Source organism: Dicentrarchus labrax, unplaced genomic scaffold, assembly GCF_905237075.1.
Source record: "Dicentrarchus labrax unplaced genomic scaffold, dlabrax2021, whole genome shotgun sequence".
Classification (NCBI taxonomy): Eukaryota; Metazoa; Chordata; class Actinopteri; family Moronidae; genus Dicentrarchus; species Dicentrarchus labrax.
Window position 1 is genome coordinate 10979120 of NW_026136713.1, and position 24216 is coordinate 11003335.

Sequence of the window (24216 nt, forward strand, 5' to 3'; positions counted from 1 at the left end):
TTTTGATTAGCGTCCCTGTCAGCTTTATGATTATGATGCCGATTATGGTGATCATAACTGTTGTGATGATGGTGATGATGATTGTGTTTGTGATTACTCTGCTTATTGACTGTGGCCGTGTCACAGACGCAATCTTTCAACCGCTCAACTCATTCTGTGAGGAATTTTAAGTCTGAAATGGGGAAGGAGGAGCTTTGACTGGTCCACATAGAGATGATACTGTGTCTCTGTGGGAGGTGTCAAACCAAAGTGGAGGATTTTTGAAAACATGATTTCCATTTAGCGGGTGCATAGATGTGGAGGGGTAGAAATTTTGCATAAAATATAATTGAAAAATAAGTAGATAATCATAAAATATAGATACAAAATGAAATTCTCAGTTGTATGGGAGTGTGGGGGGAGTAACATACTGACTAAATTAGACATCCCATCAGGATTACAGAAAGAAATAAGAGCAGCATAATCGCCCTGGTAATATGGTATTTTTTTTATCATATGGAATATTCTGTCCTCACACACACACTTTCAACATCATCACCACCCCTCCTTAATTTCTTTTGCTGTTTAGAAGCCCCACACCCATCATATGCATCTCTCTCAGTGTGGGAACTCTTGTATAATAGTATTTTGAATAGTTAAAAAAAGTTATTTTAAGCTTGTAAATTGTGTGGACTATAAAATTTGACTACAGTACGTAACTTTTGCTGAACAGTGGCACTGTAGCTGCAAAAGGCAATTTGGGATAATCTTAAAGGGAACACATAAAAGGAGCACAGGTTGAGAGAAGTCAGTGAATTGACTCAGTAATATCAGTCGTGCAGCATTATCAAAAGTTTGCTAAAAATTAGCTAACGTTAGCCACCATAAGCTACTGGGCATACCATGCAAAGTGCAAAGCCCCTGAGTGTTTTGAATTAAGCAAGAGCAGCTCTCATTGTTTATGAATTTAACATTTTATTTGTAAGAGGAAGAATGCTATTATATCTTCAAAAAGTAGAATGGCATGATGCCAAAAAAATCTCTCTGTATCTGTTTTCTCTCTCTCTCTCTCTCTCTCTCTCTCTCTCCTCTGTACACATCAGCACATGCCAATTGCGCTACAACTACATTATAGAAAAGTACCAGCAACAATTTGCAACACCATGTACCAGAAATAAATCAATAAAACCAAAGCAAAAATAATTATTTATAGGAGAGAGAGTTGTTTCAGAGCTTGGGCATACCTTATTTAAAACGCCACTCACATCGACGGCCTTTCTGTGACGCAAACAAGTTAATCACCATGTCAAACTCCACACTGCTGTACCTCACCATCAGCTCACCTTTCAGTTTCTTCCTGCAGATCATTGGGTAATGTGCACATGCAAAGACAACAAGTGCATGGCTTTCTCTAAGCGAGCCTTTGACTTCTCGACCATTAAGTCACAGCACTGTGCGGCTACTGACACATTATCAGAGCGCCGCATCCTGCGCGGCGTTACAGCGGCTGCAGCTGTGTCCGCATCTGGATGTGGCTGATTTGTCATCTGTGATCAGCAGTTCAGATATGAAGCATGAAAAATTCTCCAGGCCCTGTCTCGTTTTAAGAGAATCTGTGGTCTTAGACGTGTACTTTGCAACCTGTGTGTTTGACAGGTGATCGGCTAATTGACTGTCTAAAAAAGAGAACTGGTCGCTGCTGGAGTGAAGTGGGAGATTCATCGGACCCCCGCAGGGCGAGCTTGTGTCCCCACAAAATGTAATACAGTCCACAGTCCGTGATAGTGAATGCCTGTTTTTTCTTTACCAGCTCCTTGTGTCTCTGTACAGGATGCGGTGACCCTCATTAAGCTGACAGGTGATGTTCACTTTACCCAGCAATGACAGCTTTACGCTATTTCCAATGTGGCTCGTGCTGCATTCATGTTTCCTAATTTTGTCAGATAAATATTTTATATCCACAATTCCTTGTAGGGTCCAAGTCGTGTCTCCTCCAAAAAGCAAACATGGGAAACACTTGCTGTTAGCCAATCCGTTAGCTGAAACCACGTAACACTAAATTATGATTTTGTCGTTTGTCCTTTTGTGTTATTTGAACATTGTTTGGATGATGTGTTCCCAATCTCTGTACTTCCAATTTTTCCTCCAAAGACTTTAAAGAAAATTTTATTTTTTGATTAGAAAGTAAATAATCCACCTCGTTCATGTTCATGCTAACGCCCGCCATACTACAAACTAGCCTCACTGTACTGTAGCTACTGCGCTGTGATTGGTCGAAGGTCACTGTACTGTAGCTACTGCGCTGTGATTGGCCGAATGTCAGCCTTTGGCCTGAATGAATTTAGCCCAAATGGGGGCGTGTCACGACACCTGTCAATCACAATCAAATGGAAGCTTACCCTACTGTGCTTGGGCTGAATACATTTAGCCCATTCACAGGAAAAAACCCAAAATATATAATATATCCAGGGTTTCACTTTTTGGTGCTGTTGCTGCTCTAGGTTCTACCAAAATTCAAAACAATATGTTCTAAGGTTTTTAATAGTTTTTCATCTTTACTGTAAAAGATAAGGGGGGGCTTAGCCCTGTTAGCCCATATATACCAGCCGTCCCTGGTGGTGAGAGAACAAAGTAATGATCAGAAAACAACTCACTTCCTCAGAAACGTTTCCTCTTGTTTCACACATGGTGCTTTGTGAATTGGGTGTGAATTGCTTAAGTGCACTCCCGCAAGAAAAGGGTTTAAGCATACACACAAACACACAGACACGTAGAGGTTAGGACCTATAATCACAACAGTAATTTGTGGAGGAAAAGAAGAGCACGGTAGAGGAAAAACAAAGGAAAAAAATCAGCTTGTCAGTGTCGCCTTTGCATGCAGAAGCTCAAGTCTCATTTAACAGCTATCAGGAAGAAATGGAAAGAAGCAGAGGATGTAAGGAAGAAAAGATGACATGATAAATGGGTGCGTTAGGATTTTACGTCATCAGCTCAAGAAGGAAAAGGAAATCACCAGTGAATACAAAACATGACAACAATCATAACTAGCTGCGGAAACATGTCCCTAGTCAGTTTATTTTTCCTTTTGGTGAATAGGGTTCCAAATATGATGAAAGACAGACTGTATGTCATTGTGCATTCTTAATAGATCTTATTTGATGAAGAGTCTGCAGGTAACCCACCTGACAGGGCTACGCAGCATGTTTCAGTCCTCGTACTGAACGTCAAACAGGCTGTCCATCTAAGTGAATGATGTAGGTCTTATTGGTTATTCACAGGAGCTCTCTAAACGTCACACTCCCGACTCCAAGAGCTTCAACCAAAACAAATCTGCATTTACAGCAGGGTTTCTGGAAACACTGTTAAGCTCCCCGTCACCATGACTGAATTACTGTACCAACAGCATGACAGGAAGAGTGTGTGAGGGGCGTGGGGGAGTTCTTTACAACGGTTCACAACATCTCAATCCAGAGAGGTTTTGTATAAAAGCTTCAAGCACAGATGACTGTAAAAATCCACTGAGTGCTCCTCAGAGGAGCCACTGTTGTTTAAAGTGAGTGGATTGCTTCAAGCTTCAGTATCCACTCAGTATCTTTAGCAGCAGCCCTCATGTTTTCAGTCTAATTATACTGATCTCATAATTACACAGCAAGAAAGAAGGATTTTAATAGAAGCATTAAGGCTGACTTGACTGATCTAAGTGGATATAAAACGGTGAATAAGCCACTGAACTCTGTTGCTGCCGAGTGTAGAAATGAAAGGTTTTCCAGTGAGCAGCTGGAGAGACTCAAGTTGATGGTGCATGTAAAAGCACCTCCTCTGCAGCGCGGCTGTAAGACGAAGGACTAGACTGATACTGTGGTTCAGAACTGAGAGAGCAAAGCTTTTACTCACCAAAGAAAGTTCACGCTCGCTGTTGGAGAGCGCATGTAAAATTCAGAATAATCAACATTGCAAATGACTTTAAAATTACAACAGATCAGAGGACACAAAGATCAACTGCTGTGTGACATCGCATTCTAGAATCCAACAGTGCAGTCACATAGAATCAGGACTTAAATAAACAATGAAACTCTTTTACTATAAAAGCCCAAGAACCCACAATACTTTATCAAGGTTTAATATATATATATAGCCTGGGCATCATCTGGAATCGCCTGGGGATGCCTCCACCCATGGAACCAATCGTCACACTGGTCAGTCAGGCTTTGCAGAACAACATTACCTGTCACATAATTCGTATGAATAGTTTTTGTAAAAGCACTTCCACGCACTTACAATTTATTAGTAGCAGTCAAGTATGAATAAACAAATGGAGGGATGTGTTGGTTCAAGGTAAAACCAGGTATGGACCTAGCCAGTTTTCAGAAGACAAGTGGCAAGTGTTCAGGTGCACATTTGAACACAAGATCCAACAAAGCTGTTTCAACAATGAATTACTAGCAAGGATAAATAAATGAATGAATGGATGGATGGATGTGTGTGGTTGCTCAAGGTAAATGTAGGTTTGGAGACACGTTTTAGCACTCAGTTTTCAAAAGCCAAGTGTTTGAGTGAGAGGAAACCAGATCATCCCTAATGTTAAACAACTGAAAGCTGTGTCAGTAATAGCTCTACTCAGTAATATCATACTGGGTCGATATTGAACGTGTGCATCTGCTATCGTATGATTTAAAAATTCAGTGTTTTCCTCTGGTTAGCAGAGGATATAAAATGGTTCTTAAACTCTGGTGAGAGCATATGTACAGCAACATGAGGTAGAATATATTCAAATCCAGTGCATTTCAGAGTCAGTTTAACACTGAATATTGCTGTAAATAAATGTCCTTTCTTTTGTAGTAGCTCTCCCAATATAATTTTTAGATAATTTGTTAGTTTAGGGTAGTAGAGATAAATAGCATTGATGAAAGAACAATAACGCTGTTCTGCACATACATGTAATAGTGTATCTTGTCATTATATTTTGACATAAACAAATTGATGGATTAAAATTATCTTTTATTTGTTCTGGAATGGATAACATACTCAAAATACTCTTCACTGTTTTTTACTGTAAAATATATTCATTTATCCTTCTAAAATATATATGAATAGAGGTTTTGAGAAGAGACGGTTCTGCTATCTAACTGAGGCTATAATTCTAGATCTGGCACATTAAATACCCCCTCCAACTAATGGAGATGTATAACCTTTCTTTCATATTTTGTTTTTGCCCCATGTTGGAACTGTAGAAAAACTGTCCATTTAATAAGTAAAATCTCATATTATTGAGTTACAAAGTAAAATTATTTTATATATTTGTTGTTTGCTATGTTGTTCGCTATTTTGTTATGTTTTCTATCTGCCATCATTTCTGTTTTGTCCACATTCACTGCAAGACTACTGAATATAGGCAAAGGCAGTATGGATCTTAAAAAAACAGGTAAGTACATCAAGAGATCATCAGCAAATAAACTAAGTTTAGATTGACGTTTACCTCTACAGACACCTGTAAGTTTTGAATCTTGTTTGATTCTCTCTGCTAGCGATTCTATTGCCAGAGCGAAAAGGCGTGGGGAAGTTGTGCAACAAAATATGACTTTCTTAATGCTTCCTGGCTGTGCTATACATCATCACAAATGCGTGAACAAAATAATTGGCTTTGTATATGATCAGGAACTGTTGCAAATCCTCGTCTCACCTCTAAAGGGTAAAATAAGGTTTCCATCGACCAATGAAAGCAGAGGGAGGGCGCTTCTCCCAGGAGGGCTCATTAAATTTGATTTTGTTTTCGTTAACTCGGAATAAAGAAGAAAGACCTTTCTCTATGTCATTTCAGACATGGCTCAGGCTTCAAGTAATAATATTAGGGCCCCTCCATACAATACAGTTATTCAGAGGCAGTTGCAGTGTTTTGATGGAAAGTAATAGTTTTGACTAGATCATCACGTATCACCCCTGCAGAGTGAAAGCCCTTCCTTCAGCCAATCAGTGTAGAGATCACTCGGTTGGAAGGGCCAATCCCCATGTGGGCTTGTTAGGGGCCTGTTGTTGTTTGTTTGTCAAGAGGCAAGAGAGAGAGAGAGACAGATTTGAGATAATAGCAGGTTAGACTGATAGAGGCGATGAGGAAAACACAGCAATTTTGTGTGTATATGGTTCTGTCTCTTTCTGTCCTGTGTCTGAAGAGTGTAATGTGTTTGGTTCTGTGCTTCTCTGGTCCAATGTGGGAAATGGTTCAGTGACAATAGGTGAAGAGATAGTTAGAGAAATTGGCAAGGAAGGACTCGCATCTCATCGCTCCATTGATAGGGTTGGGTATTGTCGTCTTAAATATTTATGTCGTCTAAATGCAGGAAGCCATTTAAGAACTTGAAAAATGGCCTAAAATAAGCAAATCATCAAAGAAACGCGTTCAGATTTGATGCTAGCCCTTGCTAATGGCATGGGGGGTGCTATTGCATATGTGTGGATAGTATAGGTGTGCTTGCATCTATTTGGTTGGTCAAAAGGTCATGTGAAGGAAAGTGCAAAGTGGGAGAATTCTGCTCCACCCTTGAAATCCAGAAGAGGCCGACCCCCTGGAACAGATCTGACAGGATTAACCCGCTCAGACTGGAAAAGGTCAAACACCATCTGGGTTCATGTGTCCTGCTGATCCTAAAAGAGCTCTGTTCCTCTGTTGGTTGGATCCGTCTCCTTAATGGAAACCCACTGGACCACAAGGTTGACTGGGACACACCTAATTTACACTGGCACTTACCCTTCTAGTGAATCATCAATATGGAATAATTTGTCTTAGTATGGAAATGTCTACTGCTTCTCCTCACACCATACCAAGCAGGTCAAATAAAATAATTCTATGTAAAGGATAACACTGCAACACTTTCTAGTAAGTGAATAATTACTGTGAATTATTCATGACTTTTCTTCATATTATTCTTTTAATGTTTTACTAATGAGGAAGTTATGATTACTTAATTCTCACCATTTTGATAAACATTTACATATTGTACGTTATCTTGACTGATATGAATTCCCAGTGATAGCTGTAATTAGTTAGTTGAGAAGGAGTTATTTTATAAAGATAAACACTTGAATTCCTGACGATTTGTGCAAGCATGAATACCCGTTATGTTATGAAAGTCACGTAATACCAAAATGTGCAGTAAATCAAGACACCAGCATAAATCTCAGCAGTATAATATTAAAATAAAAAATAAAAAAAATCCCTTACTTTTTCAAAAACTAAGTTGTAACGATGGAATTGAGCCTCAAACAGTGTTGACAGAACAATATCTGTACCGTTCAGTATGAAAAGGATCTAGTGCATTGTTTGTGCAGGCTTTAGTTTTGATGGAGTGAGCTTATTTAGATAAAGATGTCTCCCAGCTGTATTTGTAGTTCTCTGCAAATACGTCTTAGATCAGCCACCATGTTTGCTTCATCTCTCTCCTTTATGCTCTTCTCCTTTCCTCCTTCTGTGTGGTTTTTATCCAGCATTCATCTTTCCAATTTATTCTTCTTCTTATTTTCCTTCATCAGCACCTTTCCCACTTTTCCCTTTGTTTCCCTCACTGACTCTGTTCCTGACTAAGCCTTTTAAACTCCCATGAGACTGTGTGAAATTAGCTCTTGGCGGCTGTGGGTGGTAGAGTTGTGTGTGTGTGTGTGTGTGTGTGTGTGTGTGTGTGTGTGTGTGTGTGTGTGTGTGTGTGTGTGTCAGTGAGTTGTCCTGGTACTCTTCACTACAAACTTTGATCAGACATATTACACGCTGCTGTTTCCCTGTTGTGTTTATGAGACAGTTGGTGTAACAGTGAAGAACAATATTTGTCCAGAGTGCTGTCCTGCTTAAAATACTCTTTCCTTCCCTCAAGCACCAGCAGTGCTGTGTTCGCCTAAAAATACCCACATTATTCGTCCATCTGTGTGTGTGTGTGTGTGTGTGTGTGTGTGTGTGTGTTGGATCTGTTGTTATGGCCAAGTTCTCTTACTGTGGGTCAAATCTTGACTTTGGCCCTCTGCAGTGTTGTTTCCTTGTGCAAGATGCACCCTGAGGTGATAAATATGGAAATCAAGTACAGTATTCTTGTACATACATAGTTTTTCATAAGCACACACAAACCCTTTAATTTTTTTTCGCCGCTAGCATTTCTATTGTGTCTGCTGTGAAATATACATGCTGATAAAGTAGGACACTAATTGAGGATTTATAGTATAAAGGGTCAATTTGTGCGTGAGGATGTTTTCTCTTTTGTCATTCTTCACACAATTACTTCTGTCACTCTTTGTATGCCCAAATGATCGCAACGGGAAAAATTATGGCCATTTGAATGCTCTATGTGTCTTGCCTATCTGTATGATGACAGCCTCTTTGGGCTATTCAGAAGAGCTATGAATACTTTTGTCTTCAGACGTGGTCGGACGGCACATCGAACCAACAAACTCGTCTCAAGCAGGCCCCTGCCTGACATGTGATTATAGGACCAAGAAATAACTAAACATGAATTTAGTTGATTTGTGATGCACTTAAGTGTTTAATGGTAAAGTGCAGTTTGAATGCAAGAAGAGCTTGGTAAGTTAAGCAGAATGCACGATGAATATAAAACCTTTGATTTTGATAGATACATTTTTTTCAGTCCATTTTAAAGCAAAATTACTAAACATTATGGTTCCAGATTCCCCAATGTTTCTACTTTTCTATGTATTAAATTGTTGTTAATTATCTTGGTTGCTGAACAAAAAATACGCATTCATCCCCCTTGGGAAATTATGAAAAATGTACAGGTACATGAATTATGATTGATGATGAGAAAATTATTGTTAGTTGCAACAACTTGCAAACTGTAAATATTCAGTGAGCTGAAATGCAGCTCTTAATCTCCTTGATCTTGAGACCCACAAATACTTAACTGGTGGTGTTGTGGTGTCAGTGCTTTGGTTAGATGAGAACTAAACCAGGATGATTTAGCATGAATATCAGACTTTCTGTTTATAAAGCGCACCATAAGCTCTGCCAACATATTACTGTCTTTGTATATTGATGGGAGTGTAGGTTATATGTATTGTTTTGGATTACGACGGAGCTCAGCTTTTACTGTAAATATAGTTTGGGTGACCTCCAGAAAAAAACAACATGGTGGGGGAAAAAAAAAAGACCATAATTTTTCCATAACAAAGTGAAAAACCGACATGTGTTTATTTCCCGTTCAAATGCAGCGAACATAAAAAACACTTTATGAAAAGTTTAGTGTGAGAGCTTGTCTGGGGCCCAGTGTGGATGTTGTGTCTGCATTCATTTGACTTGCATTTAGTTTGACAAAGCCTTAGAGACAGGTATGTATCTGCACAAAGACACACACACACATTAACACACACACACACACACACACACAGAGTCTTCCCACAGGCTTCCTTTGAACTTTCTACTGGCATTTACTCTGTGAACAGACAACAACACAAGCAACAAGAAGAAAGACAGAAAGTGTCAGAGCAGAATGAAAGCGACTGAAGAAGAGTTGGGAAAAGGGAAGTGAGGAGAAGCTGAGCACAGGACTGTTCTGACTGGTTCAGGACAGCTCCAACATGCTGAGGGAGGAGGAAACTTATTGAAGGGAACTGAGGTGGAGGAAAAAGATGAGGAGGAGAAAAGGATTAAACAGAGCAGAGTAATGCACTTGGAGTAAAGAAAGGACATTTATCTATCCATCCTCCTGAGCTTTTCCCTTGTTTCCCCAGTGGAGCAGACAGATAAGAAAGCCTGTGTATGATTGGCTTAACACTTGGCCCGTCGCCACGGCTGCACTATCACCGTGGGATACCGACAAGAGCTGAGGGATTCTGTCAGATAGGATGGTGTTGAAAAAAGATAGGATCGTTTTGTACAGGAAGTTAGCTGACTGAATATAAATCAGAATATTTGAATTCTGTGTGTGAGCTTGAGCTAGAACAAGAACTTCCCAAAATGCACAGCTGTAAAACGTCTATCATGGTTCCTATTACACACTTTTTGCATAATTTCCTCCACTTTTGATACTTTTTCACAGTAGATCTCTGTTCAGGGTACTAACTGTCTTGCCGAGGGACACACAAAGAGAGAGAAAGACATAGTTGCCATGTGAAAATATTATTTCTGTTGTACCCTCTTGCATCCTTTGCCCTCATTTTTTGTGCTTTACTCATCTGTGTTTTCATTTATCTCCATTTCGGAGACTTTATGGAGCTCATCAATGCAAATATATGGATTCAATTACAGCTAGTGTATCTTTTTAGGTCTCCTCTAATTCAACTAATTGAAGCTACCAGAGAAAGAGAGATGCTCAGCTGCATTATCTTTCTTCCTTTCCAAGTATCACTTTCTGTACCACTTCCACACAGATTATTCAGCTTTGGGTGTTTTCATGTAGTGCAGACAACACGAGCAGAACACAGCAGAAGCAGGTGGGCTATTAACAGTTTGTAATTTTCACCCCAAAGATCTATGTCCTGCTCAACAGTGACAATGTAGCAACATCTGTCAGCTACAGGAGGGAGAGGGAAAAGGAAACTGAAATGTTCAGAGCAAGCTGTTGAGTATTTTTGGTTGGAGCTGGGGGAAGAGACAGCTACGGCTTTGTTTTTCACACCAAGGAGAGGTTATGGAAGCATGGCAGCCACAGGAAAGCACTGTGTGAGAGCTGTGACTATAGCAGCCAGCAGAGTCTATTCATCATCATCTAGCTCATGGCTGCACGCTCGCTGGTGGAGCTCAACTCACAGATAAAAAAACCAAGGGCTCATACTTGCAGTACACTAGTTTGACAAACCTGTAGTCAAATAGACAAAAAGACAAAAAGTAGCACTAGCTGTTGTTTTTTTGCAACCCTCGGCAACATACCTGTCAACATAATCTAATGACATGGTGTCTTATCTATTATTTATTACACTGTGTGTCCACAGGCCTGTGTCTGCCCCAACCATAGATCAATTGGTTGACCTCGACAGGCCTGTGAGATGCTATAAGGCTTACGTGGTAAAGAAACGCTGATCTGACAGCCAAAAGTGACTCAGAACAGTAACAAGCCTGAGACTTAGCTAGGTGTGTGGAGAAAATGTCGGAATCACAAGAAAAGTGTTTCAGACTTTTTTATTTCTTCCATGTCAGGTTCCTTCTGCCTCGGCTTTGATCTAATTTTCCTCAGTTCTGTCTCTGTCACTGTGTTTAACTCAAACGTGGGGCCGATATTTTCTTCAGATTGTCTCCCTTTATCCTTGTCACTTACTGACTCGGTCACTGTTTCGGGCAGTCTGTCAGTCAGTTGTTCATCCATTTACTAGCTCAGCGATGGGGACACACTTATATTCACATTTCTTTCTACAGGTTCTTGACAAACCTATAAGTATTGGCACATACAGTAAATGAAACAAATGAACACAGTAGTAATTATACTAATATTTTAACTAGTGCTCAAATACAGATAAAAATGAAAGATTCAATGTTTCCAGTTTCTGAAATGTGACAACAGGCTGCTTCTCTCAGTTTTATATCATCATAAATGATGGAAATGTAATATCTTTGGGGTTTGAATATCTGGTCAGACAGGCAAACTGGAGATATCACTGGCTGGAAAACTGTGGCTTTTCTGACATTTTAAAGACTAAACAAGAAAAAATAATTAATTCAATCAATAATGAAAATAATTATTTGCTCCCCAAAATGTAACCTTTCTTCTCTATCAGAGAGATGAAATATGTCCTTCCATGTGAGCAAAAAACTGTTTAATGTGATGTAATGTGTGTTATTCTATTAGATTTCAAGTAATTACATCTCTACCTGCTACACAATTCTAACAAGGGTGAACAGGGTGGAGTAAAGGCACCAATATACTCTTCTTAAACAGTGTCTGAAACCCCTTCCTCCCACGTCTTTCCTGTGTGAAAAATGTGGGAGGAGGAGGGCTGCATTCAGCAATTTCTCTCTCACAATGTGACAGCCCTATACTCACACTCACTGCATGCAGAGGTTAGCCAGGTGTTCAGAAGTGCGAAAGTAAGCAGGATTTGAACTTCTCTTTCAAGTTCTCTCTTTTCATGTACAAATGAGTGAAACAGTACTAATGTCTTCCATGTCTGAAAATGAGCACCATTATCTCCATATTTAAATGGTTATCATGTCTCGCCCTTCTCTATGGCAACATACCTGTCACGCCGCCTTGAAGAGGTTGAACAATATGTCACACAAACTAGTTCTATTTAAGCTTCCAGATTCCCCTGGAATCGTGTAGACATCAAATAGGATACAATTTTAGATTTATGTATCCAAAAATGCACTAATTGGGTTGAGCCCAATGTCAGCAAGAGAGGGACATTTTTGGAAGCTAGATATCATTACAACGAGGCTTTTCTTACTCATTATCCTCTTCTTTCCTTCATTAGCTGCCTCCTGTGTACATTCAGTTTGTTACACTCACTTTAGGTAAAAGGGATTTTGTTGTCAAATTATTCCACAAAAAGCTTGCACAACACTATTCAATGGTCCCCTTTCTGCACTGGCTAATGTAAACTCTTCTCATTCATTTTATTCTTTGCATATTTTCAAAAGTTTGGATAGAAATATAACTGCTGATCTCCTGACAACCAGTCATTTAGATAAGTCCAAAGTGTCATTCATCTACACATCTCTCTCTCTGAACCAATTGTTTCTGTCATTTATGCTCTATCTGCTTTGTCACTTTGTTTCTTCAGTATTAAGTGCTTTCTCTTACTGGGAATATGCAAAAATGGCTGTTCCTCAGAGCTCCAGCATCAGTTTTCCTCCTTTCTTAGTCCTCCCTCTCTAAGTTTCTAGTTAAACTAACCCTATCTCATTCCACCACTCCTGTACCACTCTATTGATTGATTTTCATGTTCAGTATCCTACAACTGACAGGAAATGCGAGGAAAAGGAAAGGAAGCCAGCTTGGAGAGGGTATTGGAAAGAAGAAAGAAATCTGAAGAGTGTGAAGATGGAAAGGAGATTCGGAATAACAGGTGGCTCAGTGAAGGTTTTTCCCTCATTAACGTGAAGAGAAAGGACAGAATGAAGAGGAAGCATATTTTTTATGTTTGGCTATGAGCCACATTGTTCAGTTGAGGGATGTTTTCAGCAGTAAAAAAAAGAGGAGCAGGGGAGAGAGGAAGAGAGTTGATGAATGAGGGAGGCTATAAAAATAGAAAGCCAAGGGGGGAAGTAAGCAGGAAGAAAAGAAGTCATTTGTCTCAGTTTAGAGAAGCTGGATTGGCTGTGAATACAAATGTTGTCATTGGTTAGTCAGACCCTTACGTAGCATTACAGTCGGGAAGCAATTCACTGTTGTAATATGATAGAGCCACGTTTGTTTTTAGCCTAGTGTGTGTGTGTGTGTGTGTGTGTGTGTGTGTGAGAGAGAGAGTAAGAGAGAGAGCAGGCGAGGAAGTCTGAGTACACTCCAGTAAACTATTAATTTGTAGCTATCCTCAAATGCAGGTGCAAACTTCTGTGTGTGCGATGGCGTGCTGTTTCATCTTCCCAGCGCCGCATGTAATATTCAGTGTTACCTGTCTGTTCATATGAATGAGATGCTGTCAGTCAATCTTGAGGCCCTAGACACGAATACTGGATAGACTCTGGCGGAGCTGCCCTACAGGAAGGCAGACTCCCATCTCTGTTCTTCCTCTCTCCTCTTCTCTCTCCCTCGTTCTTCTTACTCTGCGCTGCCTGTTCTTCTCACCCCTTCTCCTTCCCCTCTCTGCTTACATTTCCTTGTCATCTTCCTTCCTCTTCCGCAGTTGCCAATTCCTCCATTCCCCTCTTATTTTCTCTTCCTCAATCTGTGCTTCTCTTCCCTTTTCTTTACTGTACATCTCCATAAATCCATAAATTGGATTGAAGACATGGCATCTCACTTGTAAACCAATGCAGTAACTCTGTCATGTATCTTAAAGATTTTACTTTTTAATGTTTTTGCCAAGAAATATGCCTGGGACAATGTGTAGAACATGTTACATGTTGAAAATATGTGATATTGAAATCAAAACGTTATAAACCAAAAAAACATCAACTTAAAGGTCCAGTATGTAGGATTTAGTGGCATCAAGCGGTGTCGAGGTAGATTGCAACTCCCTTGCCAGATGGGAAAAACCATCTGTTTGTCCATTCGGGCCTACTGTAGAAACATTTCGATAAAAAAGGCAGATCCTAGGGAAGATGACTGTAGATATAAAACATCTCATTTGAACAAAAACACAACGATTCTTATTTTCAGGTGATTATACTCTAATGAAAATATACCAATGAATATTATATTCCATTTCTGTCAATAGATCCTCCTTAATGTCACACACTGCACCTTAAAGTTCAGTTTGAATAGAAAGTTTTTTACCTGGGAATCACCGAAACCACACTGAATGTTCTGTGCTGTTATCAACTGCTGAGAAGCTGAAAGTAAAATCCTCAATTCTCTGCTCCATGAAATCTATTTCACCTTTATTCATCTACATTACATCCCCTCACATTTCAGCTCTGAGCAGCATGCCGACAATAGGCCAACAAGGGACTTCTAAAAACCATAAAGTCTGCCTGTTGTGTGCTGCTGATCTCTTGCAAGCTGGGCTGGTTACCAGCCGTGACAGTGTGTGGCTGGTATTGTTTTCACCTTGTGAGTTTTTGTGTGTGTCATCATGGCTAAATGTGATCCTGTAGACACCTACTACAGCGCCAACAACCATAGAGTCTGTCTGTGAACAGATTTTGTCAGTGCAATATTGTCACCACTGTGCAAGATGCAGTGACAAATCTTTACAGGTGTGTAGTTGAAGATTTAATTGAGGGTTGAGAAAATGGATTTGGTCCAACCCATGAGTACTCATTGTATAACATAGTTATATATGTATGTCATTTTTTCCCAAAACCTGTGTCATGACCAGTTTGTTTTTAGACTGAATAACATTCACACATTTATCCAAACAGCTCTGCTTCTACTGTTGGTATAAATTTGTTCAGTTTGATTCTGTCATCATTGTATTGGTGGCACTTACAGATTAGTTTTTTACTCACATTAGTCAGTTAAGGCTACATGACCTCACATTGCTGTGGGTTTGAGTGGAGGTCAATGTTAACCTCAAAGTAATTTAGCAAACCACTGATCCGTAAGTAATCTGTCTATATAAAACAGCTATATAAATAGCTAATAACCCTATCTATAAGGCAAGTCAGTATATTTTCTCTTTGACAAGCAGAATATTCATGATATATATGAACAACAGTACTAGTTTTGGTGATGGTTTTTTTTTTTTTTGACCGGGTTGGTTGACTTCAGTGCACAATTTTATGTTTCACAAATCTGATATTTCTTTTCCTACTAATGAGGACAAAGTTTCTAGAGAGAACTGGCTCATTAGATGTACCATTCCTCTCTCCGGTTGTTTCCACTACAATATTGATGTTCAAGCAAAACTGGATCCTATGGTCCTACTCAGCATTCCTCTCTTCTGCAGAGGCGTAACAGTAAAGTCATCTGATGCAGTGTGTCTCTAAAATCCACTCTCTGCGCAGCTATCTACTCACAAAGCTCATATATCAGCTTCACAGGATGCTGATCAGATCCCAGACCAGTGCTTGTCTATAAGTAGGATGTAGCCTAAGGAGGAGAGCAGAGACTTGGTGGAGAGGAAGGAACGAGAGGAGGAGGAGGAGAGGGGAATGAATTAAAGACTATGGGAAAAAAGATGAGGGAGGGAAGGAATTCGGCAAGTTTCCAGATCCATGAATAAAATGCATAAAGTACACAGTAAATTTTTAATGCTGTTTAGTTTTCACCGAGAGGCCAGATTTGCATCCTCATCCCCTGATTATGACATCTTCAGTCAGCACTCTGGGCATGGCTTTGCCTATTTTAATGTTAATGCGAGTATTTGTGCAAACCAATACCAACTTGAGAGTATGCATGCGCGCACACACACGCACGCAGACACACACAGAGGAGGTTACTTCTGCTGAGAGAAGCTAATCCGGCTGAAGCCATTCCCACTTTGGTTCCTCTCTGAATCAATTCTGTCCCCTCTCTACCTTTTCCTGTCACGGACTTCCTCAGGGATCTGCTATCAGATGAGATCTCAGACCCATCTCTTTAAACTGCAAAGGGGGAAAAAATGGGCTGACCCGCTGTAGACCCAGGAGACAGAATGGCTGTGAAGAGGTCATCACAGAAATGAAAGACTTTTTGAGACTGTCCTCACGACTAAAACGAAAACAGTACTACTTTATTTGTTCATATGGCTTAAACAACCCAAGTGACCTCATGTTGCAGTGCAAATAATGAGTACATTTAAATACACACTAGTACTAGTATTGTATTGAGTGTTGTCATGGTTTTGATCATATTCGGTATATGCTGTTTAGAGGAACCCAGTTATTATTCTCCTTGTATAATAGCTTTCACATTGTCTGCGGTCCGGGTTTGGCTTTTATTCTTTCATATCCAGCAAATTTGTCATTTCTGTCCCGACTAAGTTACCCTAACAGATGAGAATGAACCCAGTTTGGTTGCTGGCTGCCTTGATTCTGCTGCATTTACTTTTTGCTGGATTTTGCTTCTCCATCTGATCAATAGTAATGGAAGATGAAAGCAACGATAAAATGAATCCTCTGCATTACAACTAGGGACCCACCAAACCTGCTTTTTCTCTACAGATACCAATTCCAATACCTCAGCTCAAGGTACTGATCTGATACCCATTTTCTCTCTTTTCCTGTTTTAAAATCTCACCTCAGTGTGTGGAATTATTTTTATATAAGGTAATAAGATAACATAAGGCCAGAGATTGCTGTGGCACCAACAGCTGAGAAACTTTATTAATGTGGATAGGTCACTTCTGCTGGATACCCAATCCATTTAATAAGGTTAGTATCCAATACGGATCAGGCATGTTGGACCAGTGCATTCCTCTTTATTAGTGTCAAACTTTTATATGTGGACTGCCAATACATAATTCAATGAATGTCCTCTTCAGAAGAACAACAGCCTTGGATGTTTGTCCTAATTTTATTTGTTACCACGACACAAATCTGATTTCTGACTGAAAGTCTAACTTTGACACTAGAATCTCGGGTTCACAATGAGCACAACACAGCCAAGTAACCATATTACCAAGTGTACCGTGTAGTTGTCGCTCTCTTCCTACTACATTTCCTCATTGACATTTCTGCCCCTTTTCTTCCCCTGGGGAGACTGAACACTGCGGCCTAGTTTAACTTAATAATCCAGCTGCTTAACAACAACGTCTAATAGAACTACTCACTGCGACATGAAGGTGTTTGAACACAGACATGCAGACAATTAGCCATAATTAAAATGGAGGCACTGCTAAAAAAAACTGCATCATGTAGAGTTTTATAATAAAGGAATCCCATTTTCTCTGACAGCTGTTGTGCTACATTTTAAACTGATTTTAATTGAACTCTAAAAAAGATTTAATTAAACGATTCACATTTTTGCTTGGCAACAAGTTCCTGCATGTGCAGCTTTAAACGGACACGGTTGAAAGACTTCTATCACTGTGTAACTGACTACTGAAATTTCCAGCACCACCTCCAACAAAGACGATATGATTATAACGGCACAGTTTTATTTCCTTGTAATCACTTTAAAGGGTTTGAATGACATTGGGGCAGTGTCGCAGCGAGCATAACAGCCAGTTAATGCTTTTGAGATGAGTGCACTAAAATATTAATGGGGGTCCTAGGCAAGGAAAGGTCATCCCTGAGACTTAGATTGAATAATAAGAGGGCTAGTAGCAACTGCCGTGAACCTTAAGTAACACCAGCTAGTAAGGCACAGCGAAAGTGCATCTCAGGCAACAGTGGTGATGCTGTAAGTGCTGTTATCTGATAATAGATTAAACACTTTCTTTTGCATACACAACGTGTACACACATGCTTGTAGCTGAAGGTTGAAATAAACTCAGCAGCAAACACCACCATGTCGCATATTGTCCAGATGGTCCAGAAATCAACCAGACAACAAGTTAATTTATTCCACAGATTCTGGTTCAGATATAGCCACTCGAGATTATTCAGTGTTAGACTCAAATGGGCTATAATCCATTATGGTGACTTGGTTAGCCACAGTAACAGTGGCTGTTGTAAACAGGTACAGAAAAGGTAAAACAGCGTGGGTTAAGATAGAATGGGAAGCTCTGTATTTTGATTGGTATCAAGTCAACTCAAGTGAATTTTATTTTCATAGCTTAAATAAAAAAATAAGAAATTCACCTCAGCAGGCTTTACAATCTGCACAACACTGATCTAAAAAGGCAGACAACAGTAAATACAGAAGCAGTGAAATTGAGAAATAAAAAGTTTAAAAAGTTTTGGACTACCCATAGAAGACCTACAAATATACTGGAAATATTGCTCTTTACCCGTAAGCCTTCTTCAGGAAAAACACAGTAACTACAAACAAAATGTCTTTTCCATGTAAAGAAAAACTGAAATCAACAATAAATAAGTCTAGAATTGAATACATTGACATCATGATTGAATTTAGACTCATTTAGGTATGTAGAATAATACATTAATAAACAATATATTTTTCATAATCCAGTTTCTTGTGTTGTAATAATTTTGAATTACTAAGATACTAATGGATAGTTTTGAAATAGTACATTTTGTTTTAGCATTAGCTAAGGCTAGCGGTGGCTATATACCTAGCTATCTCTAGTTTTAGATGTCTCTCTATCTCTATAAGTTCTATATCTTTCTGTCACAATTTTACATGCTATTTTCACAAAATGATACATTTATATGGCACATGTTTTATGATAAAAACAGATGCTAAAAAGTCAGATTCCTTTTGTAACTTAATTTTGAAATATGTAATTACTGTGTTTTGTTTTTTTTAAGGTCAGAATATACAACACTGTCAATCCTATACCCTCATTCAAATAAGAAAAACCTCAACAAAAATTCCCTTAACCCTCTCCTCTTCTCTCCTTTCACACAGTTTAGTCCAATAAAAAGGCACTAAATTCATAAAGCTTTTTTCCTCTTGCCTCTACTTTTGCACAACTTCCCTGCCTCTCCATCTTTTTTCCCCCTTTCTCTTTCCTTTATGCTGTGCCTCAACTCTAAGCCTGTACAATTTGCCCTCGATGTGTTTCAAATTACATGCCACATCAAATAAAGCTACAAGCGTGAGTGCAAGTGTGTGTATGTGTGAGTCCTTTGGTATTCTACCACCTTCAGAAGCAGATTCCTATTAAATGAATCTCTGGAGTTGAGCTCAGTGTTCAGAATGAGTAACACAGTGTTGTAATAGATCTGATAGACATTGCATACTGTGCCGTTATCTCTGACCTTTCTTTCTTTCTCTCCTCTCTCCCCTCTATTCCTCTGCCTCTCTCCTCTGCAATCATTTAAAGGAAGCGGAGGTAAGTAAATCCATTGTGTTTGTAATTGAATAATACTATTCAGAAACATACTGCAGTACCTTCCTGGAAGCCCCAGACATTGTAATATTTTGTCTGATACTTGGTTTAAGGCATTGTTGCAGAGCTGGAGTGGTTTAAATGCACAGCCGGTTGGGTGCCACAATGTAGTATAGTATTACATATTAAAATTCTGCTTTTGTTGTTTGATAGGTTTCATAGATGCAAACATTGCTTCAATCACAGTATATCAAGTTTCAAAAGTATTATCAGTCAGTACACACTACAGTTTTCAATAACCTTAAACTCACAAAAATTTAAATTAGACCTTTCTTGGGAATTAGCTAGTGTTCATGTCAGGGAACCTTATATTACATGGGCAAAAGTATGTGGACACCCACACATTATGCCCATATTGATTGTTGATCCGCTCATCCTTCTTCTGGGAAGACTTTCCACAACATTGTGTAACCTTGCTGCAGACATTTTAGCCACAAGAGCTTTAGTGAGTCCAACACTGTTGTTTGATGATAAGGCTTCATCCGGTGTTGGATGGGGTTGAGGTTATCGAGTTCTTCTATACCAAACTCTGAACATAATTTCTTTATTGATATTCTTTGTGCACACGGTCATTGTCATGTTGCTACTGTATAGGGCTGCACATTTAATACAAATATTATCTAAATCATTATATGGACAAGTGCAATATCAAAATTGCAGAAGCTGCAATATTTTGATAAAGGTGAAACGTCTGACAAAACAATTTTTGTTTGCTGAAAGCTCAAGAGAAAAGGGGACCTACACACTGAATTGACGGTCCCAAAAACACAATATATTAGGCATAATTACTCATTTAAATTATTAATTGCATGAATTACAGGTTCAATCTGGGATTCATACCTGGGTTGAATCAGGTGTATGTATACCTTCTTGGTCTCCTAATTAATATTACCTGATGAAGACGTAATGTTGAAATGTTGTAATTCACTGTTCATATAAAAGATATAAAGCATTCCCTGAACAGAACTCGGCTCTGATATTTAATGACCTGTTAGAGTTTACTTACTGTATATATGCATATATAGAGAGAATGGATTATTCAAAGCATGGACAGTCTTTATCACTCTCTAAGAATAAAATTGTTATGATTTAACATTTGTCTAAAATGGTGTAGGCCTCAGTTAGAACTTTGCAGAAATTACTTTTTCCACAGTTACTGTGCACTTTCACAGCCGTGAAGAATCATTTTATAATAAAGAAAGAGCAGGAGAGATGGACAAAATAAGAGAAAAAAAAGAAGTGAGGACATGAGTGAAGGAAGGACCTAAGGGGGAAGCTAATTAGGTTTCATCTCATCATTTCAAACTTTTGCGTTGGCTCAAGTGTCGGCAGTTGTCATTTATAGAACAAGTACTGGATGAGTGGGTCAACTGTCCATTTTCTGTGGACTGTTTCCTATAACTGCCTAATTTAGCCTCTCTCTCTTTCTCACGCCTTCTCTCTCACTTTTATTCAATAATAAAGGAGGTAGAGATCAACGCAGCAGGTCTTCTCTGCCTCGTTCACATAGTGTCACTGACACAGGCTTACTCCCTGCTGACACACATATGGTTCGCCCTGGGCACTACTTCAGATGCAGACACCACCACTGTGTGGCTGTGTGTGTGTTTGTGTGTGCAAATGCATGTTTTTGTTACCTACTGGGGACCTTTTCTGGTATAATCACTAACCTTGTCAAGACCAGTAGTCCTCATGGGGACCAAAGACCAGTCCTAATGCAGTAAAAGCTAATCCTGGTTAGGGGTTAGGAGTACAGTGTAAATTGATGTTAGGTTAAGGTTAGGGTTGGGCATGAATTTGATTAGGGTTATGTTCGTGTGTGTATGGGCAAGTATGGCTCACAATATCACATTGACTTACACTGGCACTTAACAGTCGAGTGTGTAACATTTAGGAGGATCCTATTGGCAGAAATGGAAAGAAATCTAATAGTCATAGGTATGTTTTCATTAGTGTATAAACCCCTTAAAATAAAATCAGCTGTTTTTATTTACAGACGCTATGGGTCACCTTTTGTGGAGGCTGCCACATTGAGCTGCCATGTTTCTACAGTAGCCCAGAACAGACAAGCCAAACACAAAGATAGGGCAAATTTTTTGCACGATTCACGGCCACTGTAGTTTCCCCTTGCACTTGGAAGGGTGAACCGACTGAGTTGCAGTCTGCAACTACACTGCTACATGCCATCAGCTGATCATCACCTGATATACCTGAGCATCAACCTGTTCACATACCAGAGAGGTCTATTGAAATGCACATTGCTTTTGCTGCTGCTATTCTTACTCAGTGGCTGCTACTGCACTGCAAGTCCTGCCTTCATCTACATGTTAGTCCTATGAACTGATTCACAGATTATTAACTAATATTTTCACTTGTTTGTGTGCTATGCACATAACACTAAACAACAATGCTTAAGCGGTATCTCTTTTCATAATGGGCTTTTTAATTGCTCTACAGAATAGAATATGTCTGTAGCTGGGCAGGGAATCTGCTCTGAATGAAACCATTGAATCAAAGTGTAAAAACCTCTTCTCAACTGAGCTTAGCTGTGACAAGCCAATTATTTTCTCTTTTAATATTTTCAGTTGATGAGGCTTTCTCTGTGTCTGCAGACTATACTGTATCTGGACAATAAGAATAATGTGCGCTTGTTAAAATATGGTTTTGGGAACATCCCAACAGCTATAATGTGACACCAACTATCTTTCCCCTCAAAATCCCTCTTCTCCTCTTGACATTTTTTCCTAAGAACAACAATACTTTGAACTGTTTTTCAGAGCAGAAGTCTATTTTGACCTTGACTTTAAATGTTTTTGTCCAAGTTAAACCCCCTTTTTTTAAACTAGAGCCTGTAACTTTCTTTGCTCCCTAGTGTCCTGCAGATTTCTCTGTACTGGATATTTGGGGCCTATTTTTAAACGTCCAAACAAGCTTCTACCTTTACCAATATCTTTCAGTTTTCTGCTGCAATCATTCATTTTTACAAAACACAAGTATAAAAGAACAAAAGAAGAGAAGAATGAGGACAGGATTTCTCAGTAGTGTGGTTTAGTATTTGGGCTGTTCTCTCTGTGCTCTACAAAATAATTCAATGATATTCTCGGCATGGAGTTATTTTTTCATAACCCAGTTTCTTGTGTTGTGTTTCCACTCAGGATGACTACTTCAAAAGCTGGGCTCCTGCCAAGTCTCTAGACCAAGGTGAGTCCTGCTGTTTGTGTGTGATTCTATATTTATATTAATGCATATTGTATATGAGACTTACGGTGGATATTACACCTCAGTTCTTTTTTGGTACTGATCAAAATGTGTCTGTAGCATCAAACTTTAAAAGCTGTCAAATATTGAACGTTTACATTGAATGCTTGGCCACATACTAAACCTTGTTTTATTTGATCAGATACAGTATATAGAGATCTAAATCCAGAAATAAACAACATGAAACATTATTGCAATGAGAGGTTTGACATATTTCATTAAATTACAAAAGCGATTTACAGAAAAATATATACATTCCTCAAACAAGATTTAGTATCAGATAAGTCAACGGATATATCCTCTATTAAATCCAGAGTCATTTTTTGGTAGAAGCTAATTTGGCATCATTACCACAGGACAATCCTTAAAGGACTGCTCATTACTTTTACATTTTCTGTTCCTTTCAAGTTAATTGTAGCAGTCTTTAAAAACATGTGGTCTACAACTGATATTTGCCACAAGATATTTTTATCAGTTTTACCAAACATATCAGGCTCGTTCACTCCCATTCAACTTCAAAGATTTAAAATGACTTTGAAGAGTTCTAAATCAGGTAAAGGCTATCCATCGTTGTTACCTTTATATATCAAACATGGTAAAGTACATCTACACCTTCTACACCAGTGGTTCCCAACCTTTTTCCTGAAGGGACAGCTTTTCTAGTATTAACTGATGACCCCCAACAAAGGGACATATTTTATTTTAATGATATTTCATTTTACATAACAATTACATTACAGAACAACTAAACAATGAACCCAAACAGTGGACACAATAACTACAGGAAGTTTGTGTAAAATGCAATTTGGATGAATTTTGAGCAGATTATTTCCTGTTAATATTGATCAGAGATTAGTTTTCCTTATATGTTAAGGAACTTTTTACGCAATTCTCTGTCTGTGTTATGTTTTTTTTTTTTTTTTTTTAACTGTCATACATTATTAATAGGCCTCTTTTTTTTTGACAAATTCAGTGTTTGAATTGCTGAGATATAGGACTACTGTGTATATTCTTTAAGTCTTCTTACACTTAAAATCAAGAAGGCTCTGCGACCTTTGGCGACCCCTAATTGGGGTCCTGACCCCCAGGATGGGAACCACTGTTCTACACTAATGTTAGGACCTGTGTCGTGTCACAACCAGGGAACAGACAAACTGAAGCAAGAATCGAACGCATAACATTAAACAGGAAATAATACTGGATTTTAATCAGAACCTAAATCATATGCAGGCAGTATAATAAATATTATCAATGGTTAAAACTGTATCTCCTGAGGCAATAAAAGTAGTAAGTAGTAGTAATAAAAATCGTCTACTGAACAGTGATTGATTTAAAACAGTATGGTGAACAGTGTGTGTGTGTGTGTGTGTGTGTGTCTTTTTCCAAGGCCAAATGCTCCTACTTTTAACAGTTACCTAGTGCTTACGGACTTACTATGGCAACAATGCCAAGTCCACTTCATCAATCACACTCAAGTGTGTAATGCTCTTAGACCCCCAGTAACTCTTGACTAAA

At 38.9% G+C, this 24216-nt stretch overlaps 1 protein-coding gene across 3 annotated transcripts in view; it reads left to right on the plus strand.

Moving 5' to 3' along the window:
• Nucleotides 1-24216, plus strand: part of LOC127374915 (testican-1-like) — a 100370-nt gene that overhangs the window by 29958 nt on the left and 46196 nt on the right. For 2 of the 3 annotated variants that reach the window (XM_051420611.1, XM_051420612.1), the window contains exons 3-4: nucleotides 19378-19386; nucleotides 22599-22644. In XM_051420611.1, coding sequence (XP_051276571.1) covers nucleotides 19378-19386; nucleotides 22599-22644 — 55 coding nt within the window. The remainder of the gene's footprint in view (nucleotides 1-19377; nucleotides 19387-22598; nucleotides 22645-24216) is intronic. The other variant, XM_051420613.1, reaches the window with a different exon arrangement.